We start from the raw sequence: 27286 nt of genomic DNA, 5'->3' as shown, positions 1-27286 counted from the left end.
CCACCAGCTCCTGAGCAGCCTTCACTCTGCTCAGTAAAGAAGGCTCTGCGCTTACAAGACACTGCAGGGACGTCAGGCCCTGGGGCCCCCGGCCCACCATGAATCCCCCCTCACTGGAACCATCCTGGGTTTGCAAGAGCAGGATGAGGACAGATGGAGTTTTATAGCTCATCCTCCTTCAAACTGGATGCCTTAACTCTCCCCAAGAGTAAGCCTTAAGAACTGGAGACTTTGTCTGATAGCGCTGAAGAAGCAGCGAGTAAAACGCGTAGCAAGGGAAAGGGGAGCACCAGCTCATTTTACTGAGGAAATGGAGCATAAAGAATAAAAGTCCAGAAAAACTTACTGTGAATCTCATTTCCCATCAGTAAAGTAAAAATGATCCAAGTTGTTCAGGGAAAGAGGCTTGACACAACAGGCCACATATCATATGATCCCCTTTCTATGGAATGACCAGGATAGGCAAATTCATAGAGACAGAAAGTAGGCTAGTTGTTACCAGAGGGTGAAGGAGGAAAAAGGGGAAATAAGAAGCAACCACTAATGGGTATGAGATTTCTTTTGGGGTAATGAGAATGTTCTGGAATTAGAAAGTGGTGGTGGTTACACAACTCGGTGAACATACCAAAAAACCACTGAATTGTACACTTTAAATAAGTGACTCTAATATTCGTGACTCATATCTCAATTTCAAAAAATAAATTTAGGTGGCTCTCTAGATGTGAATTTCAGATATGCATAAGACCCTATCCCATCCTCCCCAGCCCCACTTTACAGACAGGAAAACTAATGCCCTGTTTGGAATTCATCACAGGGAACCATCATTGCTCATGTTGCCAAGGAAGGGAGCCCCTTGCACTGCCAAACCTTTTTGGCTAAAGCTGTTCCTTCTCGGACTTCCAGAGAAAGGCCCCCACCAACCCAACCAGGTATCAGAAACTCGAGGGCACTTACCTCCACGACAAGGGACACAATGAAATTGGAGCTCAGCATAATGATGATGTAGACCCTCCACAGGACAGGAGTGCAGAGCAGCTGGTGGGAGATGAAGTAGATTCAGTTTGAAGACAAATCATGCTGCAAAAAGTTCATGCTGTTCATAGTGAACTTTTTCATAGGTTTCAAATTACGTATGTAATAAACCCATGCATAGACGTGTACATTGTATTACATTTATATACATTTTATGTACATAAGTATGTCTATGCATCAATGCCCAGAAAATATAGAAGGATTACACTCAATGATTCCAATAACTTGGGGACCGATTGTTGCTTTCTTTTATCTTCCTTCTTTCTTCTTTTTACCTCTCTGTAATTTCTAAATTTTCTAAAATAAATTTGGTTATTTTGCCAAAAAAAAAATAGTAAAAGTTTTTTGGAGTTTTATTAAAATTTTTATTTATTTGGCTGCATTGAGTCTTAGTTGTAGTGTGTGGAATCTAGTTCCTTGTCCAGAGATTGAGCCCAGGCTCTCTGTACTGGGATTACAGTCGTAGCCACTGGACCATCAGGGAAGTCCCCAAAGTGTTTCTTGTTTACTTGCTTTGTTTCATTTTTACGAGGGAATACAGGAATGTGGCTCTACTCCCAGGAGATTCTGAGGGTACACTTGTCAAACCTCTTCTCTGTGGTGTCATATCTCCCTTCAGCTGAGTCCTGGTTTGATCCCTAAGTCAGGGCTTCCCCCTCAGGACTGTGCGTACAGCTTCCCAGGCTGTGTCATGACAAGGCTTCTCACCAATGCAGAAATCAGGGATGAAACAGATTGTCACTACTCTCTTTTGCCCCTCTTTGTCTCTGTCTTCCCTAATTCCTCCCCAGGCACATAATATTTACATATTCATGTTGAATGGTTGAACAAATGAGTGAATGAGTGAATGGAAGCCAAGTATACTCTTATGTACCTGGCGCTGCCTCATACATTGCCTTACGCTTTGGTGAGGATAAAAGCTGTACAACTCCATGAAGGGCAGGGATATTAAAATTCAAAGTTCAAATCCATTTCAAGGAATTTCTCTTAGAGATATACATGGCTGAAATAATATATGTGTAAAGTTATTTTATTTCAGCTTTGCTGGTAATGGTTAAAAAATTAGAAGCAATTTAATGTTTGTCAATAGGGGATTTATATAAATTATGGTATACATAAATAGACATTTAAATACTACATTAGCATAAAAAAGAATAAGGAAACATTATGTGCTCATGTGCAACAATCACCAAAATATACTGTTACATGAAAGAGCGAAGTGTAGGATCGTGTATGTGTTCGTGGAAGCCATGAACATGCTTCACCTGGATCTCCTGCTGCTTGGAGGATAAAAGGCAAACACTCCAACTACCACTGTGCTTGGAATCTACCACCATGCTCACCCTGTGACCACACTGCATGCATGGTCGGCTCAGAGTTAGTAAGTTAGGACACCAGGGCTGCTACTTACACTCATTCTTGTGAGACACCTCTGATGGGCAACCTTGGCTTGACTTTCCTGGAATTGTGCTGCAGTCTGAAACTTGACTCATTCAGCTCACCTTCCATCCCTCTGTCCTTCAGAGGAATCAGACCCATATCATAGTGTGGCCCCCTCCCCACCTTCACTGGTTGCCTAATCTCTTTCCTCTATGGGTAATTTCTCCAACAACTTTCTTGTACATCTCATCTCACCTGAACATCTCCATATCAGACAATTTGGACAAATGTAATAGTTTACTATTATTTGTGTAAAAATGTAGTAGAATATACCTATAAGAAACCTGTGTATTATACACATGTATACCTATATATACATGTGTATAATACATATCCAAAAGTACGCAAAGTAATTGGTGTTATAAGTTGTCTCCAGAGAGAGGGAATGGTAACCCGGGAACGAGGATGACAAGGGAGATTTTTCACTACACAATTTCTCTAACTTTTGAATTTTAAACTACGAGAATGTTTTCTCCATTTTAAAAGAATTATGAATTTTTTAAAAAATGAGCAATAACTAGGCTGCAAAAGCAGCATGATTCCATTTAAAATAAAATAAACTTCATAACTCAGTCAAATACATATGTATAATATATGAATTTTCAAAGATGGAGGGATCCACTCAATAATGTTATAATTTTCCTTACCTGCATAGTTTCATTTTATAAAATGTACCCAAAATTTTATGAAATAATAAAAAATTTATTTTAATGTGAGAAATAATTCTTTGCAGAATCTTTTGAAGTCATGCAAAAGAGTCTTCACTATTTTGTTGTTGTTTAGTCACTAAATTGTTTCTAACTCTTTGAGATCCCATAGACCGTAGCCTACCAGGCTCCTCTGTCCATGGGATTTCCCAGGCAAAAATACTGGAATGGGTTGCTATTTCCTTCTCCAGGGCATCTTCCTGACCCAGGGATCAAACCTGTGTCTCCTGCATTGGCAGATGAATTCTTTACCGCTGAGCCACCAGGGAAGGCCCCTTGTTGTTAAAGAATATAACTAAATTCAACATGTCCCAACCTGTAACCTCTTCAGGATTAAGGAATTTTAACTCACTTAGAAGGCCGATGGGCAAAGACTATTTATCTCCATGAGTACTTAATCTAGTTCATGAATACAATTGCACTGTTAATATAGTAATACAATTATAAAAATAAAAAACTGACTGTAGATATTAGCATATATGTCAGATGTCACTGTGGGCTTGTGAAGGTATTGCTGGTTTTGAATGCACTGTGTACTTAAAAGGCTTGTCTACACGTAGGAACCTGATCTACAATGATCAGTCATCAGTCATTGCCATTCTGTACCATTCACTATGCCAGGCACTGGAAATACAAGAATGAATAAGATGGTGTCTTGGCCCTCATGAAACTTATCTTTGAGATGGAGAAGCAGACAGGAAATTTTGCAAAGAACTAAAACCTCAGTTCCTTTTATCATCTCTTCTGTATTCTATTTATTGGTCTAAAAGACATTTATTAATGGTTAACTTCTAATTCAAAAGAAGAAAAAATTAGAGTAAATCAAAATATACATTTTCCCTTGCTTGACTATGTAAAATTTCTATCTTTTATAGAGTTTCAAAGTTGTCTCAAAATTACAAAATGTAGGAGAGTTCTTGAGATAAGATATGGATCTTTGAAAAGTTTTGAATACGTTTAAGTATGTACATACAGAAAAAGATGTTTTAAAGATGTTTTAAAAAGATGTAAATACAGATTTGAGAACTAACCCCAAAATTGTTATAGGCAAAACTGTTTAAACAGCTTCAAAACAAAACCACTTAGGAAAAATCCTCTCACATTTGAAAAACGAAATGTATAAATAGAATTTCCAATCTTACAGGGATCTTTCAAAGGTAAAGTGTTCAATGTTTTTTAAATACTTGAAGTCAAGACTAAACAGAATTTCATCTCCTGACTAGTTTAAATTAAAAAAATGAATAAATTCAGCATTCTTTTTAACCCTCCCATCTCAAAAGAATAATAGCTGTCGAGAATCCATGTCAGTTGCGATTGCAGCCCAGTTTTTGAAGTTAGGTTTTATATAACTATAAAATATCACCATATCCCAGAGATAAGACTTACATCCAGGAACCTATATAATTCTGGAATATCAGCAAATAGAATGAATAGACACACACTCAGCTGTACGACCAGCACAAGGACAAATATATCTGAGGAAATAAGAATACAAGTTATCATTTAGAGAAATCTAAGTAGAAAGTCTCACATCCATTGACAGACATATACTGATTAACACTGATTAGATTTACTTGATTTCTTCATCAAAATATGCATAATAGATGAAAAGTACTCATTTCTATGAAATGAGTCTCATTTCTACAATTTTTTGCATGCCCTTGAGTTAAATGGAAATTTTAGCATGCTTGCTATATGTTTTAATTAATAAAAATGGGAAATAGTAACATACAGGGTAATATTGACAAAATATGTTTTCAATAAATGCCTTGGGGATATCCAAGTATCTGAGTCTCTTTAATGCAAATCATTTGCAAATACAAATCCTTTTCTGGAAAAAGGGAGGGCTGTAAATAAACATGACAGCAGCAGCAGGAAATGTTTAAATTGCAGTCATGTGGAGGTCAGCATTCCATGGCTTCCTCACCCCAAGAAGAGCAAAATAACTTTCTCTGAACAGATTTATATGAGGATATTGATTCTTCAAATTGTGCATCTAAATGTTCCCACTTGGGGGGGGGTGATGCTATATAAATATATGTCTCTTACCAGATCACTCACGTCTCCTAACATGCTCCCTTACCCCCAAGCCCAGACTGTAAGGAGATGAGAGGGACTTTGGTCATCAGCCTCAATGATCTATAGTCAAGATCCCTCAGGCTGAACCTGCTCCCAGAACTGCCAGTCACACAGACCACCTGACTGTTGTACTGTACATGTCAGTAGACATGTCCAGTTGAGTGCTATAATCCTTCTCACCTCCTCTGAGATGAATTCTGATAAGCAGAGAATTAAATGCGTCTTCCCAACTGGTGGTAAAGAATCTGCCTGCCAGTGCAGGAGATGCAAGAGACGCAGTTTCGATCCCTGGGTCAGGAAGATGCCATGGAGAAGGAAATGGCAACCCACTCCAGTATTCTTACCAAGCATAGCCCATGCACAGGGGAGCCTGATGGGGCCAGTTCACGGGGTTTTACAGAGTCAGACACGACTGAGTACACACGCACAAGGTCCCCAATTTGGAGTAATCCCATGGAAAGATACCTAGAGACACTTCTAGTGAGGGGAACAGGTGGATTAAGAAATTCCAGCATTTAATGCAGCTTTGATGGAGGTAGCAAAGGACTAGGAGATGAGGCTGCATGTGTTTACAGAGCCCTGGAGTGGAAGTCAGAAGACCCTAGATGAGCACCAGCTCTGTAACTGCACCTTGAGTGAGCCAGGCATGTCTGCTCTCCTCTCCAAAGAATGAGCTCTCTCCTCTGATTCGGTGTGATTTTACTCACAGTTTTTGTATGTGGGCTGCCTGAATGGTTTTCCTTTAGAGAAGACAAGAGCCACAACGATGCAGTTGATTGTGCCCAAGAACCATATAGTAGTGTTCTCAAAACTTGCGAAGACACCATTAGTTCCATTCTTTACTGGAGCAGTTGGAGAAATGGTTAACTTTGAAATGGTGTCATTTTGCACTGTGCAGGCACTAAAAAGGAAACCAAAAAGGCTAATGAAGTGAGATGACAAGCCCTTCTGAAGCATATGTATTTACATGACTCTGTGCCCCCCAAGGCTTCTATAATTGCCTACACTTTGGGAAAGAATATACTGAAAAGTACAACAAGAAGAAATCAGCATGTGTAGATCTGTATTTTCGGTAGATGAATAGATGATAAATAGATATATAAACAGGTTCAAAAAGTTACTTATTCAATAAATTGGGCATGAATCATGTATTAAACCTATGTGGGAGAAAAAAATGTAAGTCATGACTCTTTCCTCTGTTTGCTTAAGATTTATGAACATTTACAAGAAGGGTGACTGTACAGTTGATTGTCCAACAGGCACAGATTTCAACGGGAAAGGAAAAAATTTAACCATATCATTGGATTGTCAAGCTTAAAATAGGGCTGCCAAGCTAAACTATAATGTATGCTCACCTTAGATATAAAAGATGGTCATAGTTCACTATCATACAAAATGAGTAAAGAGAAATACCAATGAATGAAGCTACCAAAAAGAGCTACAAAGACAGACACTCTGTGTGCCAAGGGCATTAAGGAAGCCAAAACCTTTAACAGAATGAAGATCCATACACCTGTCGACATATGGGCCAGGTGACGTTTGATAGAAATTGGAAGGCGAGAATCTAAGGCTGTGATCATACCTGTGCAGCCCCATGGAATACCATGGCTGCCTCTGAACCAGAATGAAGCCCACAGTGTGCATGGCGAGGCTGAGAAGAATGTTGAGAATCACGGAGAGCAGCAGAGGCGGGGAGATCAGCCGTCCTGCTGGTCTGAAAGGCACCAGCTTGGGATAGGCACCATTCAAATTCACTACAAGATAAATTCAGGTTTTATATGGCATATGACAGGAGGCAATTTTTGTATTCTTCATCAGAAGTATGGTATAACTTCTTGGTCCCACGTATTTGAAGAAACGGACAAATTGGAATATATCACAAATGGAAGGAATAAAACAGTGAATGTATGCAAACTTAAGTCATATGAGGAATTCTTGAAAGAGAAGACATAGAACAACCACAAGATACCTTTTTTTTTCCCCCTAATGAATAGCAAACTATTAAACTATAGATGAGGAAGTGATGAAATGAGCACTCTCATATACTGCTTGTGGAAACATAAACTGACACAAAAATACCTTCTGCAGGGTAATTTGGCAATAAATATGAAGAGACTGAAAAATGTTCATAACTTGTGACCCAACTATTCCACTTCTGGAAATTTATCCTAAGCTAAAAAAATAGAGATGTAGGAAGATGTTCACCACAGCATTGTTTACAATAAATTGTGGTACATCTCTGCAATGAAACAACGTGTAATCACTAAGAAGTAATGCTTTCAAATACTAATAGCAAAACAAGGCATGACATGAGCAAAATGGCAGATTAGGTGGTTCCAAGATCTCACCCCTCCATAGAAACATTGAAAGACAAAAGGAAGCTGTCAGAACCAGCCTTGTCAGAACTCTGAAAGACAGACAAGTCTCCAGCAACCAAGCAGATGCTGAATCAAGAAAAAGATAGCTTAAGAATGGGAGGAAAGCTTTGTGCCATTTTCTACTTGCCCTTGCCCCACTCCCTCCTTAGTTTACTGGCAACCATGAACAAGGTTGTCTGCATTCCCAGCAGGGGATCCTGGTCCCTGGTTATAGAAGGGAAAAGCAAGCTTTATAGACAAGTTATTACGTATGCCTGTTCTAACCTGTCTGGGGACTACCTGGGGACTGTGCAAGGGGTTCATCTCTCTTTCATCTAATACAAAACTTAGTAAAGGCAGAAAACAGCATATACTCCTTGAAAATATTGTAAGGCTAACAAGCAACCCACGGTCACAGGGAGCAAAAAATTGCAGTTGAGACATAAAATAACCATTTGTGGCTTAGAAAGGAAAGTTAAGGAGCGTTTATTTGGAAAATTATAGTATTCAAAAGTACTTGTGCCTTTGGAGAATGTAGAAAGTCATGTGCATGCCAAAATGAATGGTCAGGAAAGACCAGAAAAGACCCTGAGTTTTTAACCCTGAATAATCACTCAACTCAGCATAAGCTTGGTACTGTGTTGAAGTGCCTCAGTACAGAACCAGTCTGCAATACTGGGAGAGGTATTTCTTTGTTCATGTCATGGAATTCAACTCATGGATATTTCTATCAAAATATTAGTTGAACAAGAGCTAAAGCAATAGAGATTTTATTGACCACATGTGACAAATGATCCAGATCTTTGAAAAAATAGTTCAGAAAAGTTACTAAATAAATGGAGGACTACAGCCATCAAAAAGCAGCAAAACAAAAAACATCAAGACCTAGGGAAGAGAAAGAATCTGATTTCCAGAGCTACATTGTAATATTTAATGGAATAAAATAAACTGACAGAAATTATTTCTGAGAAAGCCCAAACACTGGACTTACTGGGAAAAGACTCTAAAACAACTGTCTTTAATATGCTTTGAAAACTAAACAAAGTCAGGCAGATAATATACGAGCAAAAGGAGGGTATTAATAGATAGAAATTTTAAAATGAAGCAAAAAGACATTGTTTTTAAAGAACCCTTTTAAATAACTTCTCTTTATTGACATACTCATTTTTGACATCAGTAAAGGTAATTACTTAGACAAATATAAAATCCTATATTATTCCAATTTTTTTAACCTCAGTTTTTATTCCTAAATGATCTAAAAGACAAATGCATAGAAATAATTGTATATGTTATTGAACACAAAATGAACAAAGATTTAATTTGTAATAACCATATAAAAGGAAACAGAGCTCTAAAGCAGCAGTTTTTGCCTGCTACTAACGTTAATGTACCTATTCAACTAGATTGCCATACATTTAGCTTATTACATGCAATCCCCATAATTACATATTATGTAATAAAAGACCTACAGTTAGCATCACACTCAAGGGTGAAAGATTGAGAACTTTCCCCTTAAGATCAGGAAGGAAACAAAGATGCCCACGTTCACCATTGCTATTCAACATTGCACTGGAAATTCTATCTAAAGCAATTAGAGAAGAAAAATAGATAAAAGTCACTCAAATTGAATGAAAGAAGTAAAACAATCGCTACTCACAGGTGATACGATCCTATATTTTGGAAACCCCAAAGAATCCACATGAAAACTGCTAAAGTTAAAAAATGAATTCAGCTATGTTGTGGGGTCAATATATTAAAAAAAATCAATTGTGTTTCAACACATCAACATAAATGGATAAACAAGATGTGATATATACATATATATACTGGAATACTATTCAGCCATAAAAGAATGAAGTTCTAATGCATGCTACAAAATAGGTGATATGAAAGTATTGGGTTGAGATAAGCCAGAAACAAAGGGACACATACTGAATGGTTCAACTTATTTGAAATGCTTTGATTTGGCAGATTTATAGAGACAGCGAGTAGAGCAGAGGTTATGAGAGACTGGATGAAGGGCAATATGAATTATTTCTTACTAGGTAAAGAGCTTCTGTTCGGGATGATGCAAAATGAGAAATAGATAGTGGTGACTGTTGAACACTGTTGTGAAGATAATTAATGTACCTGAATTGTATACTTAAAACAGTGAAAATGGCAAATTTTATATTATGTATAATTTAATACAATCAAAAGGGTTGAAAATATTTAATGACATTAAAAAGTGGGCATAAACATAAACAGAAAGAATCAGGATGCAAAACAATATAGGAAACATAATTCAAATACATGCATATGTATAGACATATATATGGTTGGAAGGAAATATGTCAAAATGCCTCCATTGGTTAGCTCTGGATAGTAGAATATAAATGGGTTTCTTCTTTGTTATATCTTGTAATGTTTTCCATTTTATTTTCACAATGAATTATATTAATCAATCATAAAAACAGTAAAGAGTCAAATATATTTATCAAAAAATAGATAAAAATCTGGAAATATTTGTTATGGGCAAGAGAAGAATCCCAAAAGAAAATGAGAGCTGTTTTCAAATATCTGAAAGACTATTTTGGCAGAAAAATCAGATTATTCTGTCTTCCCTAATGGTAGAACTAAGAACTGAGATGGGTGAAAGTTACAGAGAGACAGAGCTGGCTTGATGCGAAGGATTACTCTGTTAACAGTAAGGACTGTCCAAGAAGGTTCCTATGGTAGATTTAACAAATATTTAATGAGCTCCTTTGATGTGTCAGGCACTGTTAGAAGTACTGGGAATACAGCAGTGATCAGGGTAGATAAGGTGCTGTTCTCATGCAGTATACACACTGAGAGAGGGAAAGCAGGCAAAAACAAATAAAAACAGAGACCAAGGCCATAATTTCAGATTGCAGAAACAGCATGAAAACGATAAAGCAGAACTAGTGATGGAGAATAACTGGCTTGGTCACTGTTTAAATGACCTTTCTGAGGTGGTGACATTTAAGCTAAGATCTGACTCTAAAGAAAAAGCCAAAGCCATAGGCAGTTCTACTGGGAGAGTATTTTAGGCAAAGAAAACAGAAAAAGAAAAACAAAAAGATGCTGAGGTGACCACAGCTGGCAATGTTCACAAGACAGAAAAACCAGGGTGTCTAGAACAAGGACGGGAGTTGCAATATGGTTAGAGGTGAATTTAGAGAAGTAGGCAGGATCCGGATCATGCAAGATTTCAGACTTGGTGGAAATAGGAAGGATGACAACAAAATTTACGTGTAAAAGAAGTTAACACTTCTACTATTGTGTAAAAGGTAAACTGGGGTGAGGAGAAAGCAGCGAGAGTGGAAGCAAGATCAATTGTGAGGGTTATCACAGAAATCCTTAGGTGAGGTGACAGGGCTTTATGACAGTAGCCACACTGGGGATGGCGGGCAAGGATGCAGGATACTTTTTGGAAGCAGAGCCAATAGGAATTGCAGATATATTATATGTAAAGGTGAAGAAAAAAGGAAAATTAAGGATGACTCTGGGTCTTCAATTTTAACAACTTGCTAGATTGCGGTATTATTTTAATAGAATGTAAATTTCATGAGGAAAAGAATTTTTATTTTTTTTCCACTGAAGTATTTCAATTGCCTACTACAGTAAGTAGTACAAACCAGATACTCAGTAAATATTTAATAATTTGTTGACTCTCAGATCTGATGAAATAAAATGTTCTGTTTGGGCCCCTAAAGTCTCCATACTGTTAAATAGCTAAGATTAGATGCTTAGCAGCTGCATTTCCAGAGCTTGGGATAGACATCAAGGCTAGAGACACAAATTTGGGATTCATCATCATATGGGTGACATTAAATTCATAGAGTTGGTTGAAATCACTTCGGGAGATGGTGTAGATTGAAAAGACAAGAGAACCTAAGAACAAGCAAGCCTTGGAACATTCTGAAAGTCAGAGCGCAGGTAGGTGGCTCAGTGGTAAAGAATCCGCCTGCCTGTGCAGGGTATGTAGGAGATGAAGGTTTGATCCCTGGGTCGGAAAGATCCCCTGGAATAGAAAATAACAACCTCCTCTCGTATTCTTGCCTGGGAAATTCCATGGACAGAGGAGCCCAGCAGGCTACAGTCCATGGGGTTGCAAAGAGTTGGACACGACTAAGCACGCATAAACTCACATACTTAAAGAAGCAGAGAAATGGGGAAAGAAATGGGGACACTGTATTCTTTAAAGCGACAGATAATTCAGGAGTAAGTGGCATCACAAAACCCAAGAGAAGAAACCTTTTAAAGAAGGAGAGTGCTGTTGAGAGATTCAAGTACAATGAGGAAAGAGAAGTGATCAGTATGGTTGACAGCAAGGAAGTCCTTGGTGGACTTGACAAGAGCAGTGTTGGGGAAGTGGCTGCAGAGGTGTGGATAGAACACAATAGTTACTCTCCTTCAGTGTGTTCTCTGAAAGCAGAGCTTTTGAACAAAATTTTTTAATGATAAGTTGGTGTGATAGCTATTAATATGATGATGAGAAGGTATTAATGGAAATAGTGTGAAAGCAAGACCAGGAGCCATGTGGAAGTGGCAATCCAAGACTGGTACATCTTTTTAAATGAAGTATAGTTGATTTACAGTGTTGTGTTAGCTAGTACAGCAAAGTGGTTCAGTTATACACACACACATACCCATATACTTTTAATATTCTTTTCCATTCTAGTTATTATAAGATATTGAGTATAGTTCCCTGTGCTCTACAGTAGATCCCTGCTGTTTGCCTACTTCACATACAGTAGTGTGTATATTCTGGTATTTTTGAATGTATGAGTAATGCGGACCCTCCCAGCCAGTGGTGGCTGCAGCTGCTCATACAAGACCACAAGAGCCAACTGTGGCAAAGTTCAAAAGGCAGCTATTGAACACAGCCATTATTAAAAGAAAACTATATTAAAGAGCAAGTAAATAAATATCTTAAAAACAAAGATAATGAATACTCAAAACTGATAACGTGGTAATGACAATTCTCTCTGTTCTTGAAGTTAACAATGGAGATTGAACTTAGCCATTACATCATGAACAATTGTTTTTTAACTGAGGAAATATCCTTCCAGTTTTCAAGAATTATTAGTCAAACTAGCAAACGAGATGCTCACATGACTGATGGGATGTAATTAAAGTTTAATCACATGATGATTAAAGTTTCAGCATAAGGCTTTGTTGTTTTGCTCATTCAGGAAAAGAAAAACATCAACCAACTATTGATGGCTGATAAACCATCAATAGTTTATCATCAACTAAACATCATCAATCATCACATTGGAACTATTTCAGTCATCAATCACAACCATATAGTGACTAAGGATACAAGATTTTGATGAAACTCAGTTAAAGCATTCTGTGAGAATCAACTGGTTAAATGGAATTTGCAAGAAAGAGTAATGTATATTTTATTATTATTTGTTAATTGTTCACTACTTATTTTCCTTTTTAGTAAAGCTTATAGTAAACTTATATGCATGAAAGTGATAGTCCCTCAGTTGTGTCTGATTCTTTGCAACCCCATGGCTGTGTTTAATAGATGACTTTTGAACTTTGCCACAGTTGGCTCGTGTGGTCTTGTATGAGCAGCTCTACAGTACATGAACTGTAGCCCACCAGGCTACTCTGTCCATGGAATCCTCTAAGCAAGACTACTGGAGTGGGTAGCCATTCCCTTCTCCAGGGGATCTTCCCGGGCCAGGGATCAAACCTCCATCTCCTTTACTGCAGGCAGATTCTTTACTGCCTGAGCCTCCAGGGATGCCCAAACTTATATGCATATGCAAATATGTGTGTGTGTGTGTATGCATGAAGTGAAGTGAAAGTCACTCAGTCGAGTCCAACTCTGCGACACCGTGGTCCATACAGTCCATAGAATGTTCCAGGCCAGAATAGAGTGGATAGCCTTTCCCTTCTCCAGGGAATCTTCCCAACCCAGGGATCCAACCCAGGTCTCCCTCATTGCAGGCAGATTCTTAACCGGCTGAGCCACAAGGGAAGCCCAAATATATACATGTATATATACAATTTTTGAAGAGCTGGTTGTTAAATATTTGCCAGGAAACCACTGCCTCCCACCAAGCAACAGCACAGGTTCAGAATCCAAATCCATTCCCTTGAATGTTAGAATCTGCCCGATTAAAACAAGATGACAGTAGAATTAGAGATGGCAGTGGACAAATTTGGTCTACTCAACTATTTGGGAAGTTTGGCAATAAAGGGGACAACAGTTTATGGTGGGCTTGGGGTCATGGAAGAGCTTTCTAAAGAAAGAAGATACAAAAATATATATGCGTACACTGACTGGAATGATCAAGTAGACCAAAGAAAAGTTGATGGTGGAAAAAAAGATTTTTTACAGAAACAAAATCCTTTAGGAGGTAGGGGCAGGTAGGATTAAAAGTACAAGTGGAACTGGTGGCATTCATATGTAACAGAGAAAAGCAGAGAATATGGTCAAGATGATGGTTAGTGGTCAGGCTGGGAAAAAAATCCCACATCAGGGACACTGGGGAGACAATTCATATATTATTGATAGTTGGAGGTGGTGGGTGAGAGTAGCATAATGGCAAGATTACATTTAATCTCTGTTCTAAACCCTGAGAGGCTAGGATTGGAAATGGAAACCATGAAAGCCATTTAGTTTCTATAAATTGGGCACATTTGGACCATAACTATACTTAAAAGCACATGGAAGTCAGTGTTCCTGATTTTCAAAGTGCATTTTTTCATTTTAAATGTATAGCGACCTTTTATAGAAGCTCTATATTTTGTGGAAAACAGTAAAATAACTAGCCAGCTTTTCCTTGGATAACTCTTTCAACACTTAAAACTGACAATTCTGTTTCCTCTTTCTCTCCCTGCAGACTATATCCCTTTGAGAAGAAGTCACACATCACTGCTACTATAGCGACTACCTCTCATGGTGGACCAGCCCTGCAGGGAGAGAGGGACACAGGTGCAGGAGAGCATCTCTGAGAAGAAAATTAAAAAGATGTCTTACTTGTTACACCAATAATAGTTGTAATGGCCAGATCCTGGAACAGAAACTGGTAATTTGAAAGGTTGTTTGTCTCCTGAAAATAAAAATGAAAGTGGCTCAAAAAAGTTAGAACCTTCTGGATGAAATGTGATACAAACTGTACTCATTTTCTCATGGCAACATAGGATTTTCAATTAGAAGACCAAGGCGATATGATTAGGGGCATGGTCATGTCAGCAAGAGTACCAAAGACAAGCCCGTGAACTTCTCCCTAATCAGTAGGGACACCGCTGTGTTGCTTTCTGGGCTGGTCCTTTGAGCATCTCTGTCATTCCTTGTTGAGGGGAATACCTCACTCTATTAGATTCATCTCTTCTCTCTGTTCTACTTGTTATCAGAAAGATTGGAGCTTGGTCTGGCACAACAACATGGACGTTCTAAATGGCAAATGAGAAATGGGGTGATCTTACTTAAATTTCATCAAGGGAAAATAAGAATAACTAAACCCATGATTCGCATTCTTGGGTGTTGTTAGAAAATCCTGATAAAGCATGCTGATATTCTTAAGACAAAAATATTCAGGTCTTATTGATTTCAAGGAACTTGCTTCCTTGCCCCCCAGCCCCTTAGTGAAAAGGCAATAATGATTATCCATTATCTACTTTTAACTCTACTTTTGAGGATAATGAGTTACTGGGATTCTAAAATACGGCCAGATTTCTGTAACCAGCCTCTCCATTTTCAGCCCATTCATCAGTGAAAGGAAAAGGACTTATATAATCTGAAAATAACAGAAGTAAAACCTTCAACCCAGGAGCAAGAGGGTAAGACATAGAGATGAATCTGGATACCTTCAGCAAAAGTGGAATCCCTTTCTCAGGGTTAGTCAATAGAAGAAGCCTATAGGTTGAGTTCACAAACAGGTATGTCTTTTCTTCTTTGATATTTTGTTAAATAATCAAAGCTATCACAAGATCTATGTACTTTGGGGGATATGATATGCCTATTTTCAAATCCCTATATTTAAGGAATCAGTGATATGCTGCTTTGTACTAACTCATGAAAGTCAATTGCTAAATTTTCAGGAATTTAGTAAGTTAGGTGTGCGTGTTTAGTCGTTCAGTCATGTCCAACTGTTCGTGACCCTATGGACCATAGTCCATCAGGCTCCTCTGTCCATGGAATTCTCCAGGCAAAAATACCATCTGAGTCACCAAGGAAGCTTGAAATATCCTATTTGCACTCTTTCTTTAAAAGGCATTGCAGATTGAAAGTGACCACTACTTTTAGCTCTCACTAACCAAGAGACTAGGTCCCAAGTCATACCCAGTAGAGCAGCAGAACACCAACATATTGAATCATGCTGTACAGAGCCATGTACTTAAACATGCAAAATGAGGTGACGAGAGCTGCACGGCCTTCCCTGCGTGAGAAAAGAAATGAGAAAGGAATGAAACGAAAATCACAGGAGGAGATGAGGTCAGTTATCCTGTGCTGTTCAGCTGAGCTCAGAAGAAAAAATCAAAGCCTGATGATTTGATTGTTTGTCTAACAGACTGGACAGTCTTGAGTCAGTGGGAATCAGTGGTCAGTATGCTAGATTTTCAATGAAGACTAATTCCAGTCCGAGGTCCACAGGCCTTTGGTCGAGCTTTGAAGCCCAGATATGGAGTTACCTTTGTCCTGTCTGTGAGCATTATTTCAGCTCCGAATCAGGAGATTTGAGAAACAGTCCCAGAGTTCATAATCATTCACTAATGTGGCTTGGAAGCTCATTTTCCTTCTCTTGGTCACAGTTTCTTCATCTGTGAACTAAGGAATTTAAATAACATTGCAGGTTTGGGGGCTATTTTCATGCTCCAGGTGCTTCAGGGGTTTGGCAAACATCTCATTCAAATTTCATTTGGCAGTCCCAACTTTTTCTAAAACTGAACTAAAATAATATACACACCCAAATAGGGCTTGCATCCAACTTAAAGAGATTGGAATCAATGAGCATGTTCATTTGTGTTACTGTTGATTAATTTGAGTCAATGGTATAAATTTAAACCTTAAAATAGATCATTTGGGGAAAAAAAGAATTTAAATTTACTTCTGGTTGGAATAGTTTCCTGGGATTCCAAAGCCTGATCCTCAAATCAGACATTTTCCTGTATCGGGGCTTTGCTGCTATCGTTAACTCCACCTAGAAGGTGGTTTCTCCTCCTCCCTCACCTCCTGAGAAAGGCGCCCCGACACAACCACATCTGAAGAAATTGATTCCATCCACTGAGCTGTCGCATGACTTTTCACACTGCTCCTGATTTATTTGTGTATGAGTTACTGCCTGGCTTCTTCACCAGAAGAAAGCTTAGTGAGATCAAGGAACGTTTGATTTATTTGCTTCTGGATTCCTAGTGCCTCCAACAGTTCTGGGTACTGAGTCCCTGTTTTATAAATATTTGTCAAGTGCATGAATACATTTTTTAAATAGGGAGGAGCTAGCCAAAACATTATTTTAATGTGGTGGAAAGAGTATGACATTTGTACATAAAACATATCAAAACAAAATTAATTCTAATACAATCTTCAATCTTATATGGCAGTGAGCTTGGCTACATGAAGTTCTCAGAGCCTCAGGTTCTTTGTTTGTAAAAGAAATAGTGACCATTCCTACAATTCCAGGCTGGCACTTCATAAACTGTAAACACATACTAGTTATAATAACCAAAAACAGCCACAAGGCTCACCATCTCTATTATTCAAACAAAATGCAACAGAAGTACATGTTCTGGGATGGAGGAGGAGAACGAAGCACCAAGGGAAACTGTAGTAGAGGCAGCAAAGATGAATAAATATTCTGGAAACCGGGGATAGAAAGGATATTCCAAAGAAGTTTAAAGACGCAAGAGGAAAGGAAGACAGGTAGGGAGAAGAGGGTTTCTGTAAATCCTCCATTAAGAAAGTATCTAAGGAGATATATTCAAAACAATGCTAGGAGTATGATTAACATTTTCAAAGCAGCAGCAAGTTCAGATTCCAATCTTCTAAAAATAGTCTATTCAGTGCTTTTCAATTAGAAATGCCACTGCTTTCCCAGGAGGTAAATCCGCTCCAAAGTATGCTTCCTCCCATAAAGCACCCTTTCCACCCAGAGACACACATTTCCCCTGGTTTTTGCAGAATAAAGGGATCTACACCTAAAAGTCAAGAGAGGTTAAAACAATGCTGGAGGAAAGTCCCTACTTACTTGATAAGGTGAGGTACACATTCAATGTTTGGAGTTTTGGAGGTGAAAGGCGAAGCCACAGACGCCTCCTGCTCTGATAAAGAGACGCCCACATGAGCCATTTTCAAAGCCTGAAAGCAAAGAGTCAGCTTATTGTCTACTCACAAACATCTCTCCTGAGGCTGCATAAGAAAGAAAGTCTACAAGCAATAAATGCTGGAAAGGGTGTGGAGAAAAGGGAACCCTCTTACACTGTTGGTGGAAATGCAAACTAGTACAGCCACTATGGAGAACAGTGTGGATATTCCTTAAAAACTGGAAATAGAACTGCCTTATGACACAGCAATCCCACTGCTGGGCATACACACCGAGGAAACCAGAATTGAAAGAGACACGTGTACCCCAGTGTTCATTGCAGCACTGTTTATAATAGCCAGGACATGGAAGCAACCTAGATGTCCTTCAGCAGATGAATGGATAAGAAAGCTGTGGTACATACACACAATGGAGTATTACTCAGCCATTAAAAAGAATACATTTGAATCAGTTCTAATGAGGTGGATGAAACTGGAGCCTATTATACAGAGTGAAGTAAGCCAGAAAGAAAAACACCAATACAGTATACTAACGCATATATATGGAATTTAGAAAGATGGTAACGATAACCCTGTGAGACAGCAAAAGAGACACAGATGTATAGAACAATCTTTTGGACTCTGTGGGAGAGGGCGAGGGTGGGATGATTTGGGAGAATGGCATTGAAACATGTATAATATCATATATGAAATGAATTGCCAGTCCAGGTTCGATGCAGGATACTGGATGCTTGGGGCTGGTGCACTGAGATGACCCAGAGGGATGGTACTGGGAGGGAGGTGGGAGGGGGGTTCAGGATGGGGAACACATGTACATCCTTGGAGGATTCATGTTGATGTATGGCAAAACCAATACAATATTGTAAAGTAATTAACCTCCAATTAAAATAAATAAATTTATATATATTTTTTGGGAACACATGTAAGAATTAAAGATTTTAAAGTATTAAAAAAAGAATAAAAAAAATAAAGTGAAAAAATATATAATAAATAAATAAATAAAAAAGAAAGGCAAGTTAATCTTGCCACAAGGTGGCTTGTAGGCCCAGGCTCTGGCCAGAAGATGATTATACTTTGCTCTGCCTACCACATAAGAAAGAGATGTCACTCCGACACCTAGCCAAAGAAATTCAGAATCCAGAGCCAAATTCTACCCATTCAGTCCATACTGGTCATGGAGTCATTGTGTGGCTCTGGTCTAAACCTTCCGATATCCTTCCCATCAGTTTCACCATCAAGAGGAATGGAGATGGCACATAACCCCAGAGATGCTATCTCTTATTGGGCTTGGAGCAAATACAGTTGAGGGCAAGATGCTGGCCCCACACTGGCAGCTACTTACCCCACAGTCATTGGCTCCATCACCACACATACCTACAAAGTAACTAAAAGGGAACAAAGTGTCAATTGTAGAGGAGATCAAAGCAATCTTACCTACTAATTGTTCTAATTAAAAAGATAAAATAAGCTTTATTACTTAAGACCCAAACTTATTATTTATTTTAAGGGAGTTTCCCTAACAGTCTGGTTTGACCAAAAGTAGAGTTTGACTCAGCAGTTCCTGAAACGGATTAAGAAAACCAACATGGCCGTCCTAAGTCCAGGTGCTTCAAGGAGACCCTGCACTTCACTATCTAGGAGGCAACTCTGTCAGCTGTAAAATAGGAAGTTCATCATTATATGACAGCATGGCATGGTGGGAAGGGCACAGGATTTGAAACCAGGAGATCTAGATCTTTAACCTGATCACTTTCCATTTTGGCTATCATTCATCTCCCCTACAGAGCATTATGAGTATTCAGTGAGGTGGGGCATTCTAAAATGATAAATAACAAATAGTTGTTAGTAATGTTTAGTCACTGGAGAGGAAATCCACTATGTCAGCAGTCACTTGAGTGACTCAAAAATGGGCTGCCAGGATCAAAAGTTAAAGAAATGAAATATATCTCTATTTCAGGATAGATTTTCAAAGCTGAACGGATACTGCTATCTTGAGTTGTTGATGAAGATAGTCTGCTTTTTAAGGTAGGAGCAATCTGACAGTGTTTGCATAATTTGCTGTACTTCTCTTCCACACTGCTACCTAAGACAACGAGTTTACTGCAGAGATTTTCAGCCATGTTCAGCCACTGTTTGCCCTTTCAGTGACTGAATCAAGTGAATAGGAGCTGGAGTTGCGTGGGTGTGGTCCAGTACCAGAGGTAGAGAAAGCCTCAGAGACTCAATGGAGTTCCAGTAGCAGGAAAAAAGGATCCCAAATGATGGGATTCTGTTAGTGGAGATACTTTGTATTAAGAATATCTTTCTAATTTAGGATGGATAGGATTCTTTGCATAAGAATGCTTTAATATTTCAGGGTTATGTGAATCTCTCTCTTGTTATAGGAGTCCCCCATATATTATAACTATAAAAATAATTTGTAAAAATAAAGTGTACATTTTCATTGTACCTTCAGGAGTCAAGTTCAAAAGACCTTTCCAGAGTTACTTCTTGTGCCCCCTATGTTCTAGTTCAGTGGGATTCTCAACTCTGGATGCAAAATTGACTTATGAAAGGAATTTTTTTAAAGTGCTGATGTCCAAGCACCCACAGGAGTAACTGAATCAAAATCTCCAGACTGTGGTGTCCTGGTATTGCTAATTTTTCAAAGCTCCTGAGGTGACTGTCATGAGTAGCCACATTAAGAACCCTGCCCTGGACTTCCTTGGTGGTCCAGAGCTAAGACTCTGCACTCCCAACACAGGGGACCTGGGTTAGATCCATGATCAGGGAACTAGAACCCATAGGCTGCAACGAAGACCTAAGATCCTGTGTGCTACAACTAAGACCTGGCCCAGCCAAATATATACATGTTTAAAATAAAAAAATAAAAGAGGAGGGGACATGTGTGTACCTATGGCTGATTCATGTTGATTTTTGGCAGTGAAAGTGAAAGTCGCTCAGTCGTGTCCAACTCTTTGCAACCCTATGGACTATTCAGCCCGTGGAATTCTCCAGGCCAGAATACTGGAGTGGGTAGCCTTTCCCTTCTCCAGGGGATGTTCCCAACCCAGAGATCCAACCCAGGTCTCCCGCATTGCAGGCAGATTCTTTACCAGCTGAGCCACAAGGGAAGCCAATTCTGTAAAGCAATTATACTTCAATTAAAAATATTAATAAATTTAAAAGAAAAGAAAGAAATTATAAAACAACAAACACTGCCTTAAACAACTGAGTGACTTCCTGTACTTCTTACTTTCCCCCTGTTATGCCTGTATGCACTTAACACTACCTGAATTAGTAAAGAACCTACTCTAGTTTCTGAAATTCTTCCACCAGACTGGATTTCTGCCCTGGAGACATTCTTGCAAAGATGGTTCCATTCATCAGTACCTGTAAAAAAACATAAAAGGGAAAATTTTTAATCATGTCAGCTGGTCATACCTGAAATAACTGATAGCATTTGGAACACTGACTGGTTAATGATATCCATGAGTGAGAAAACAGAGTTTCTAAGAAGTCCTCCTTCGGATTTTAAGACAGATATTGAGACTTTGGTCATCAGGTTAGCAATCAGGAAGACTAAAATCAGTAAAGATGACTACTTAATAGACAGAGTTGATGAAAACAATGACCTACAAGAATTTAACTCAGCTGCCGTGGAGATTGAGGTCCTGAAAAATCTGGAGCTTAATAGAACCTTAAACCAGTAGAGTAGGAGAAACTGCAAGATAAAATGAGGTCAGGATCCCAAAAGAAGGAAAGGAGGCAACTGCTTTTTGGAAAAGTCGTTTGAATCTAGCGGGAAAACCACCTAGTGATGAGAGAGTGATTGCCTGTAGCCTTTGACTTAACCGTACTATCTGGGCCTGACCAGTTGTGAAACTCAGCTGATGTCTCCAGCCTAATTTGGGCTATGAAACATTAATTGATGTATAAAAACCTCTACCAGTTCCATCAAACTGAGCCCCATCTGACAGAGTCTAAATTCTTCTGTTACAGCTGTATGCTCCCTGTTCTTCTTGGCAGTAAACTCAGCTTAGAGTTCACTCAGCTTTAAGTCTTCATTCTGTTTTTCTTAAACAGTACCCAAGATAATAAGCAATTGAATGCAAATAAATAATTTTGCTTTACTACGAACATAATCCTCCTCTAGTTTGTTCAGATGTTTTATATATATGACTTACCAGCCCCCACTATGGGTTTAAGTTTGACACTCTTTTGTATAGAGATTCTCTATCAAAAGCCTAGTGGAATTCCTCTATCCTTGGTCTGCCCTTGCTGTGTTGCTTCAGTTGTGTCTGACTCTGTGCAACCCCATGGACTATAGCCCATCAGGCTCCTCTGTCCGTGGGATTCGCCAGGCAACAATACTGGAGTGGGTGGCCATTTCCTTCTCCAGGAGACCCTCCTGATCCAGGAATCGAACTCACCCCTCTTAAGTCTCCTGCATTGGCAGGAGGGTTCTTTACCCCTAGTACCATCTGGGAAGCCCCATCCTTGGCCTGCCTTCCTGTATAATTGCTGGATTCCACTATATTGTGAGCCCCCCTCAATCGTGGCAATTTAAATCTAGATTTAAATCTAGCAGGAAATTAAACAGGGACCTCTGCAAAACTATCTGCTGTCCTTATAATACATTCTATAGTTATATCTAACCTAGTTAAAGGTTTGAAATTACTTACTATCGTGCTCTTTGACATTGTTAACATCTTTACCAGGAGATAGGTACCATCTTAGAACTTACCTTTGGCAGTAGGCTACTGAAATGTTGACTTATAACCTGGAAGGATTTTCCATTTAGAGCAAAATGGTAACTTCCTTCTTTGCTATTATCAGAGATTTCTTCCCTGATATTAATGTAATTGTCCTGTAAAGCAAGACACAGTTATTTTAGACTTGATAAGGTGGTTAGGATCACAAGCATATCTAAGCAAAGGCAACTATGACAGTCTGGGGTCTCTCTTTAAAGTCACACTCCAGCCTTAATTCCTTAGAGAAGCACTTTCTCTTTGCTGGATCAACCTTTGCTCATCAACGGCCTCTAGTGAACAGAAGGATAACACTCACGTCCTGTCTGCATCCTGATTTGATCTCGGTGAGTCCCAGAGAAAAGCACATTTCACACATTTTAAGTGTAAAATATGAAAGCATTGCAGCTTAATAAATCTCTTCCTGAAGGGGAAACTTTCCTTTTTTATTTTTTTGCTAGCAGAATTAATACTGTTTCACAAGGACACAATAAAGATAGGATACTGACAAGATTGGGGATAAAGGAATAAACTTTTTTTCCCCCATGTTGAAGACATGGTCTGATTTTCCAGTGCACACAGCAGTGTCTCTCCCAGAGACTAAATCCACTTTGAACTCAATGGGATAGCTGGCAAGCAAGGGCAAAAAGGGAAATTAGATTTGCTGTCTCACTTACTATATTCTTTCTAAATACTTTTTAAAGTTTAATAGAATGTATTATTTCCACATCCAGGAAACCACCACACTTTAAAACTCAGCATGAATGGTATGGAAAAGTGATATAGTTGAGTGCTCTGAACTGCATACATGTTAGACATCTGAAGAAGTATGTTGACCCCAGGTCACCTGTACACCTCTGCCAGTCAAAGCTGCTCAGCAGCCAACACTGTGTGATGAGTTAGATAATATGGCGGAAGGTCTGATTTTAGGTATACCTGATTCTTGTATGCAATGTGTTTCTTCTCTTCTAGTAGTTTCCAAGAAATAGATGCTGATGAGGACCCAGTTGTTTCATTTGCTTCAATGAGAATGACTTTCTGGCTTTCAGAAACCATCCCAGACTTTCTGGCCACTGTTACTGCGGTCTGAAGATTGTCACCTAGAAAGGAAGAGTACCCCAAAATGGGATTGAAGAGACAGAACCAATTCATGCAGAGCCTGGAAAGCTATGTGTAAATACTTATCAACTGTGTAAAACTATATATAAAATGATGTGTAAACATGAAAATATATAACTGAATCACTGCTGTACACCTGAATTTAACATAACATTGCAAAGTCAACAATACTCCAATAAAAACTTTCAAAGAAAGACGCTAACCCAAACTTCCTATACCTAGGCAAGACACATTCCCTTGTCAAAGCCAAGAAAGATATTTCAGGGTATATAATAAATCAGAAAGCATATCTCCCTTTCACCTCATCCAAAGACAACTCTTCAGAAAAATTACAACCAAGCAAGGGAAGAAGCAGGACAGAAATTTCAATATGAGGAAACAGGTGAAGAGGGAAGGTTGTGAGCCATGAGTTCTTACTTCTACATAAATCTAACTGGTTAAAAATAATTATGAGAATGCATACAATAATTGTTACATAAAAATTTTGAAATAGAAGCGCCATAACAGAAGGGGAATTCTAGTAAGTAGTAAATTAACTCAGCAACACTTAGAAGTTGGACTGAGGGGCTCAGAAAAGAGAGGGTAAAAGTGATCCAAAAATCTCTTGGTTTGGAGGGGTGGGTAGCAGAGGGGGATAGAGAAGTACCACAGGGGAGGTGAATGTACACTTGAGTCCCCAACATAGAACTGAGTTCAAGGGCAATAGGATGGAGAGAGAATTCTTTGGTGGGGAAAGACTATATCTTGATGCCACAATTCATAGAGCTAAATGCATCTGACTTTGAGAACAGAGAAAGGGAAGGCAACACACACTCAAAAAACATAAATACTTAAGGAACTCATTGACTCTCCATTCAGAAGCGTTCATTAGGAAATTTTACACATTTCTCTTGCGTGATCCTTTCTCATCATTCCCTTGCTTGTGATTTGGGGTTTGAGAGTGAGACTAGAGGGACATTTCATAATTTCCAGAATCATAGATCTCATTTGATGGGCCTTCAGCATAGTGTACAGACCACGCTGACTAAGCATTCTTCTTCTCTGAATATTTAACAATGAAATCAACATCTCTGCGTGGCTTAAGTCTTCTTATTCAAGTGTTATTTCGAAAGTCCCCTTTCAGAAAGAGCACCTCATCTACAGTAGCACTTAACAGACACACTTAACCACATCAGCCTGTTTCGTTTTACGTAGCTTATAACACTTATTGTTAGCTGTTTGTTTGGTTTGATTGATTGACCGACTTTCTATCTTCACCCATGTGGATGAAAACTCAGTGAGAATAGTAGCTTTGCCTTTTTTGTTGCCCATCTCCAGCATCTAGAATGCAGCATCTAGAATGGTGCCTGGCCCATATTAGGGAGTCAAAAAGATATGCTACTTTTTGAGAGAACTATGTCTGTTTCTGAATCACATTCTTCCTGCTTTCACGCACGTATTTCGTTCTATACCTGTGATCATCACAGTCCTTATCCGGGCTGAGATAAGCTCTTCAAGGACAGGTTTCGTCTCTTCTTTCAGTCGATTCTCCAAGATCAGCAGTCCCAGAAATATCAGGTCTGATTCTACCTGGTCCCTGGAAGTATATGAATGACGGAACAGAAATCGCCCATTATAGTCTTTCTTACAGGAAGCAAAACAAAAACAATGACAGATCTTTTCCTCTCAGAGTGGTCCCTACTCACTCATTCATGCACCATTGCTGAGGCCCTGAATATGTGCAGGAACCTTCCAGAAAAAGGACAAGAGAGAGCACAAGGATATGGAGACATTTGCTCTGATGGAATTGAGAGGAAGAGAGGGTGCTTATTCGGTACCTGATTCACTTTAATCTTGGTAGAGAAGGAATAAAATAACCACAAAATTGTCTTCCATCTGATGGCGTGATTTTTGTCACCTCACCTGTTAGCAACCACCAGAGAGAAGTTCTAGCTCCGGTACAAAACATCATGAAAACTAAAGCAACACAGGAAAATAAAATAAAACACTAGTTTCTCTAGAAATCAAAGCTATCATCAATACTGTTTTGGTCCCGAGAGGCATGAGGCCATAGTCTTAAAAAGAGCCCTTCTTTTGAAACCAAGCTTCTCTCTCTCTCCCTTTCTCTGTGTGTGTGTGTCTGTCTCTCAGTGGGTAGCATTGCTCTTCTACATAAAGCGTGACTGTTTCTGCAAACAAATGAATTCTCTGAGGCTCCTGCCCATCACAAGAACATTTCCAAGACATTCCACAGGACTAATTGCAGGGGAGTACATCTGGGGTTGGGGTTTCAATGATTCTTCCATGATTCATTTATCTGAGACCCAGATATGTCTAGCAGACACAAGAGCAAGGCACTAGCCCCTCTCAAGTCTGGCCCAAGTACAGATGAACGCAGAAGAACTAAACTGCCTTGCTTGCTGTGTGTGTCTCGATGCTGGGCCTCACTTCAACCAGCAGCCCAAACTAGAATGAGGGACACTCCCCAGGCCACTGCTAACATCTCTACAGGAGTGGCAGGAAGTAGATATAACTTGAACTACTCACCTCAAAGCTGGCTCAGAGAGATAGCACTCCCTATCCTTCTGAACCTAGCATTTAAATCTCTCCATAATCTGAGTCCAAAAGATCTTTCCAGCTTCATCTATCACTAAATTCTTCATCCACCCCAAATTCCAGCCAAGTTGGACCATGGGTATGTGTGTACACAACCATCTTTAAACATTTGCTCTAGACTGCCAGAAGACATTTCTTCTTACTTCATAGAAAAGGTTATAAGTTCCCTGGGATCTGCCATGGAAACCCTTCCTATATTTTGAAATCAAACTCCCATGCACCTCCCATGAAGACGTCCCCAAATAGAAATAATTTCAGCCTCAACCTATTACTTCTACGTTCAGCTTGTATTTTATTTGTCATTCTTTGCTATTTGATCTATGTCTCTGTCTCTGATCCTTAAGAGTAAATCTGCTTGGTTCAATGACAAGTTCAACAACACCCATGTGGTGCCCAGCACAGAGGATGTGTTCAGCAAGTATTTGCCAGTTGAAATGCCCTACTGCCTAGTGTAACTGTTTTTCCTAGACATCCCTGGAAAATTCATTTCCTCTTTCAGAAATTCTACTGCCAGAGTGTTCTCATGGGAACTGAAGCCAGAAAATCTGTCAGATCAATAACCAGTTAGTGGACACCTAAATAAATGCAAGAACGTTTCTGGTGGCTCAGTGGTAGAGTCTGCCTGCCAATGCAGGAAGCATGGGTTCGATTTCTGGGTCAGGAAGATCCCCTGGAGAAGGAAATGGCATCCCATTGCAGTATTCTTGCCTGGAAAATCCCATAGATGAAAGAGCCTGGTGGGCTACAGTCCATGGGGTTACAAACGAGTCAGACATGACTTAGTGACTAAACAATAACAACAAAATAAATGCAAGGAACGGGGCTCAGAAAAGAGGAAGAGAATATACAGGGATTATAATAGTTCCTAACTCCAGAAACTTGACATTCAACTTGGAAGGACAAGATTAATCCTGATCACTTTGATTATATGGAAAGCTG

At 39.1% G+C, this 27286-nt stretch overlaps 1 protein-coding gene across 2 annotated transcripts in view; it reads right to left on the bottom strand.

Annotated features, from left to right (window-relative positions):
- ATP13A4 (ATPase 13A4) overlaps window positions 1-27286 on the bottom strand; it is a 125884-nt gene that overhangs the window by 4809 nt on the left and 93789 nt on the right. The window contains exons 18-29 of one of the 2 annotated variants that reach the window (XM_042233082.1): window positions 25204-25328; window positions 23570-23733; window positions 22630-22752; window positions 21196-21275; window positions 19246-19288; window positions 17830-17939; window positions 15927-16023; window positions 14622-14694; window positions 6841-7012; window positions 5966-6159; window positions 4566-4654; window positions 955-1035 (exon numbers count right to left, since the gene is read on the bottom strand). In XM_042233082.1, the coding sequence (XP_042089016.1) occupies window positions 955-1035; window positions 4566-4654; window positions 5966-6159; window positions 6841-7012; window positions 14622-14694; window positions 15927-16023; window positions 17830-17939; window positions 19246-19288; window positions 21196-21275; window positions 22630-22752; window positions 23570-23733; window positions 25204-25328 (1351 nt within the window). The remainder of the gene's footprint in view (window positions 1-954; window positions 1036-4565; window positions 4655-5965; window positions 6160-6840; window positions 7013-14621; window positions 14695-15926; window positions 16024-17829; window positions 17940-19245; window positions 19289-21195; window positions 21276-22629; window positions 22753-23569; window positions 23734-25203; window positions 25329-27286) is intronic. The other variant, XM_042233088.1, reaches the window with a different exon arrangement.

Source organism: Ovis aries, chromosome 1 (genome assembly GCF_016772045.2).
Source record: "Ovis aries strain OAR_USU_Benz2616 breed Rambouillet chromosome 1, ARS-UI_Ramb_v3.0, whole genome shotgun sequence".
Classification (NCBI taxonomy): domain Eukaryota; kingdom Metazoa; phylum Chordata; class Mammalia; order Artiodactyla; family Bovidae; genus Ovis; species Ovis aries.
This window is presented reverse-complemented; position numbering and strand designations above follow the sequence as displayed.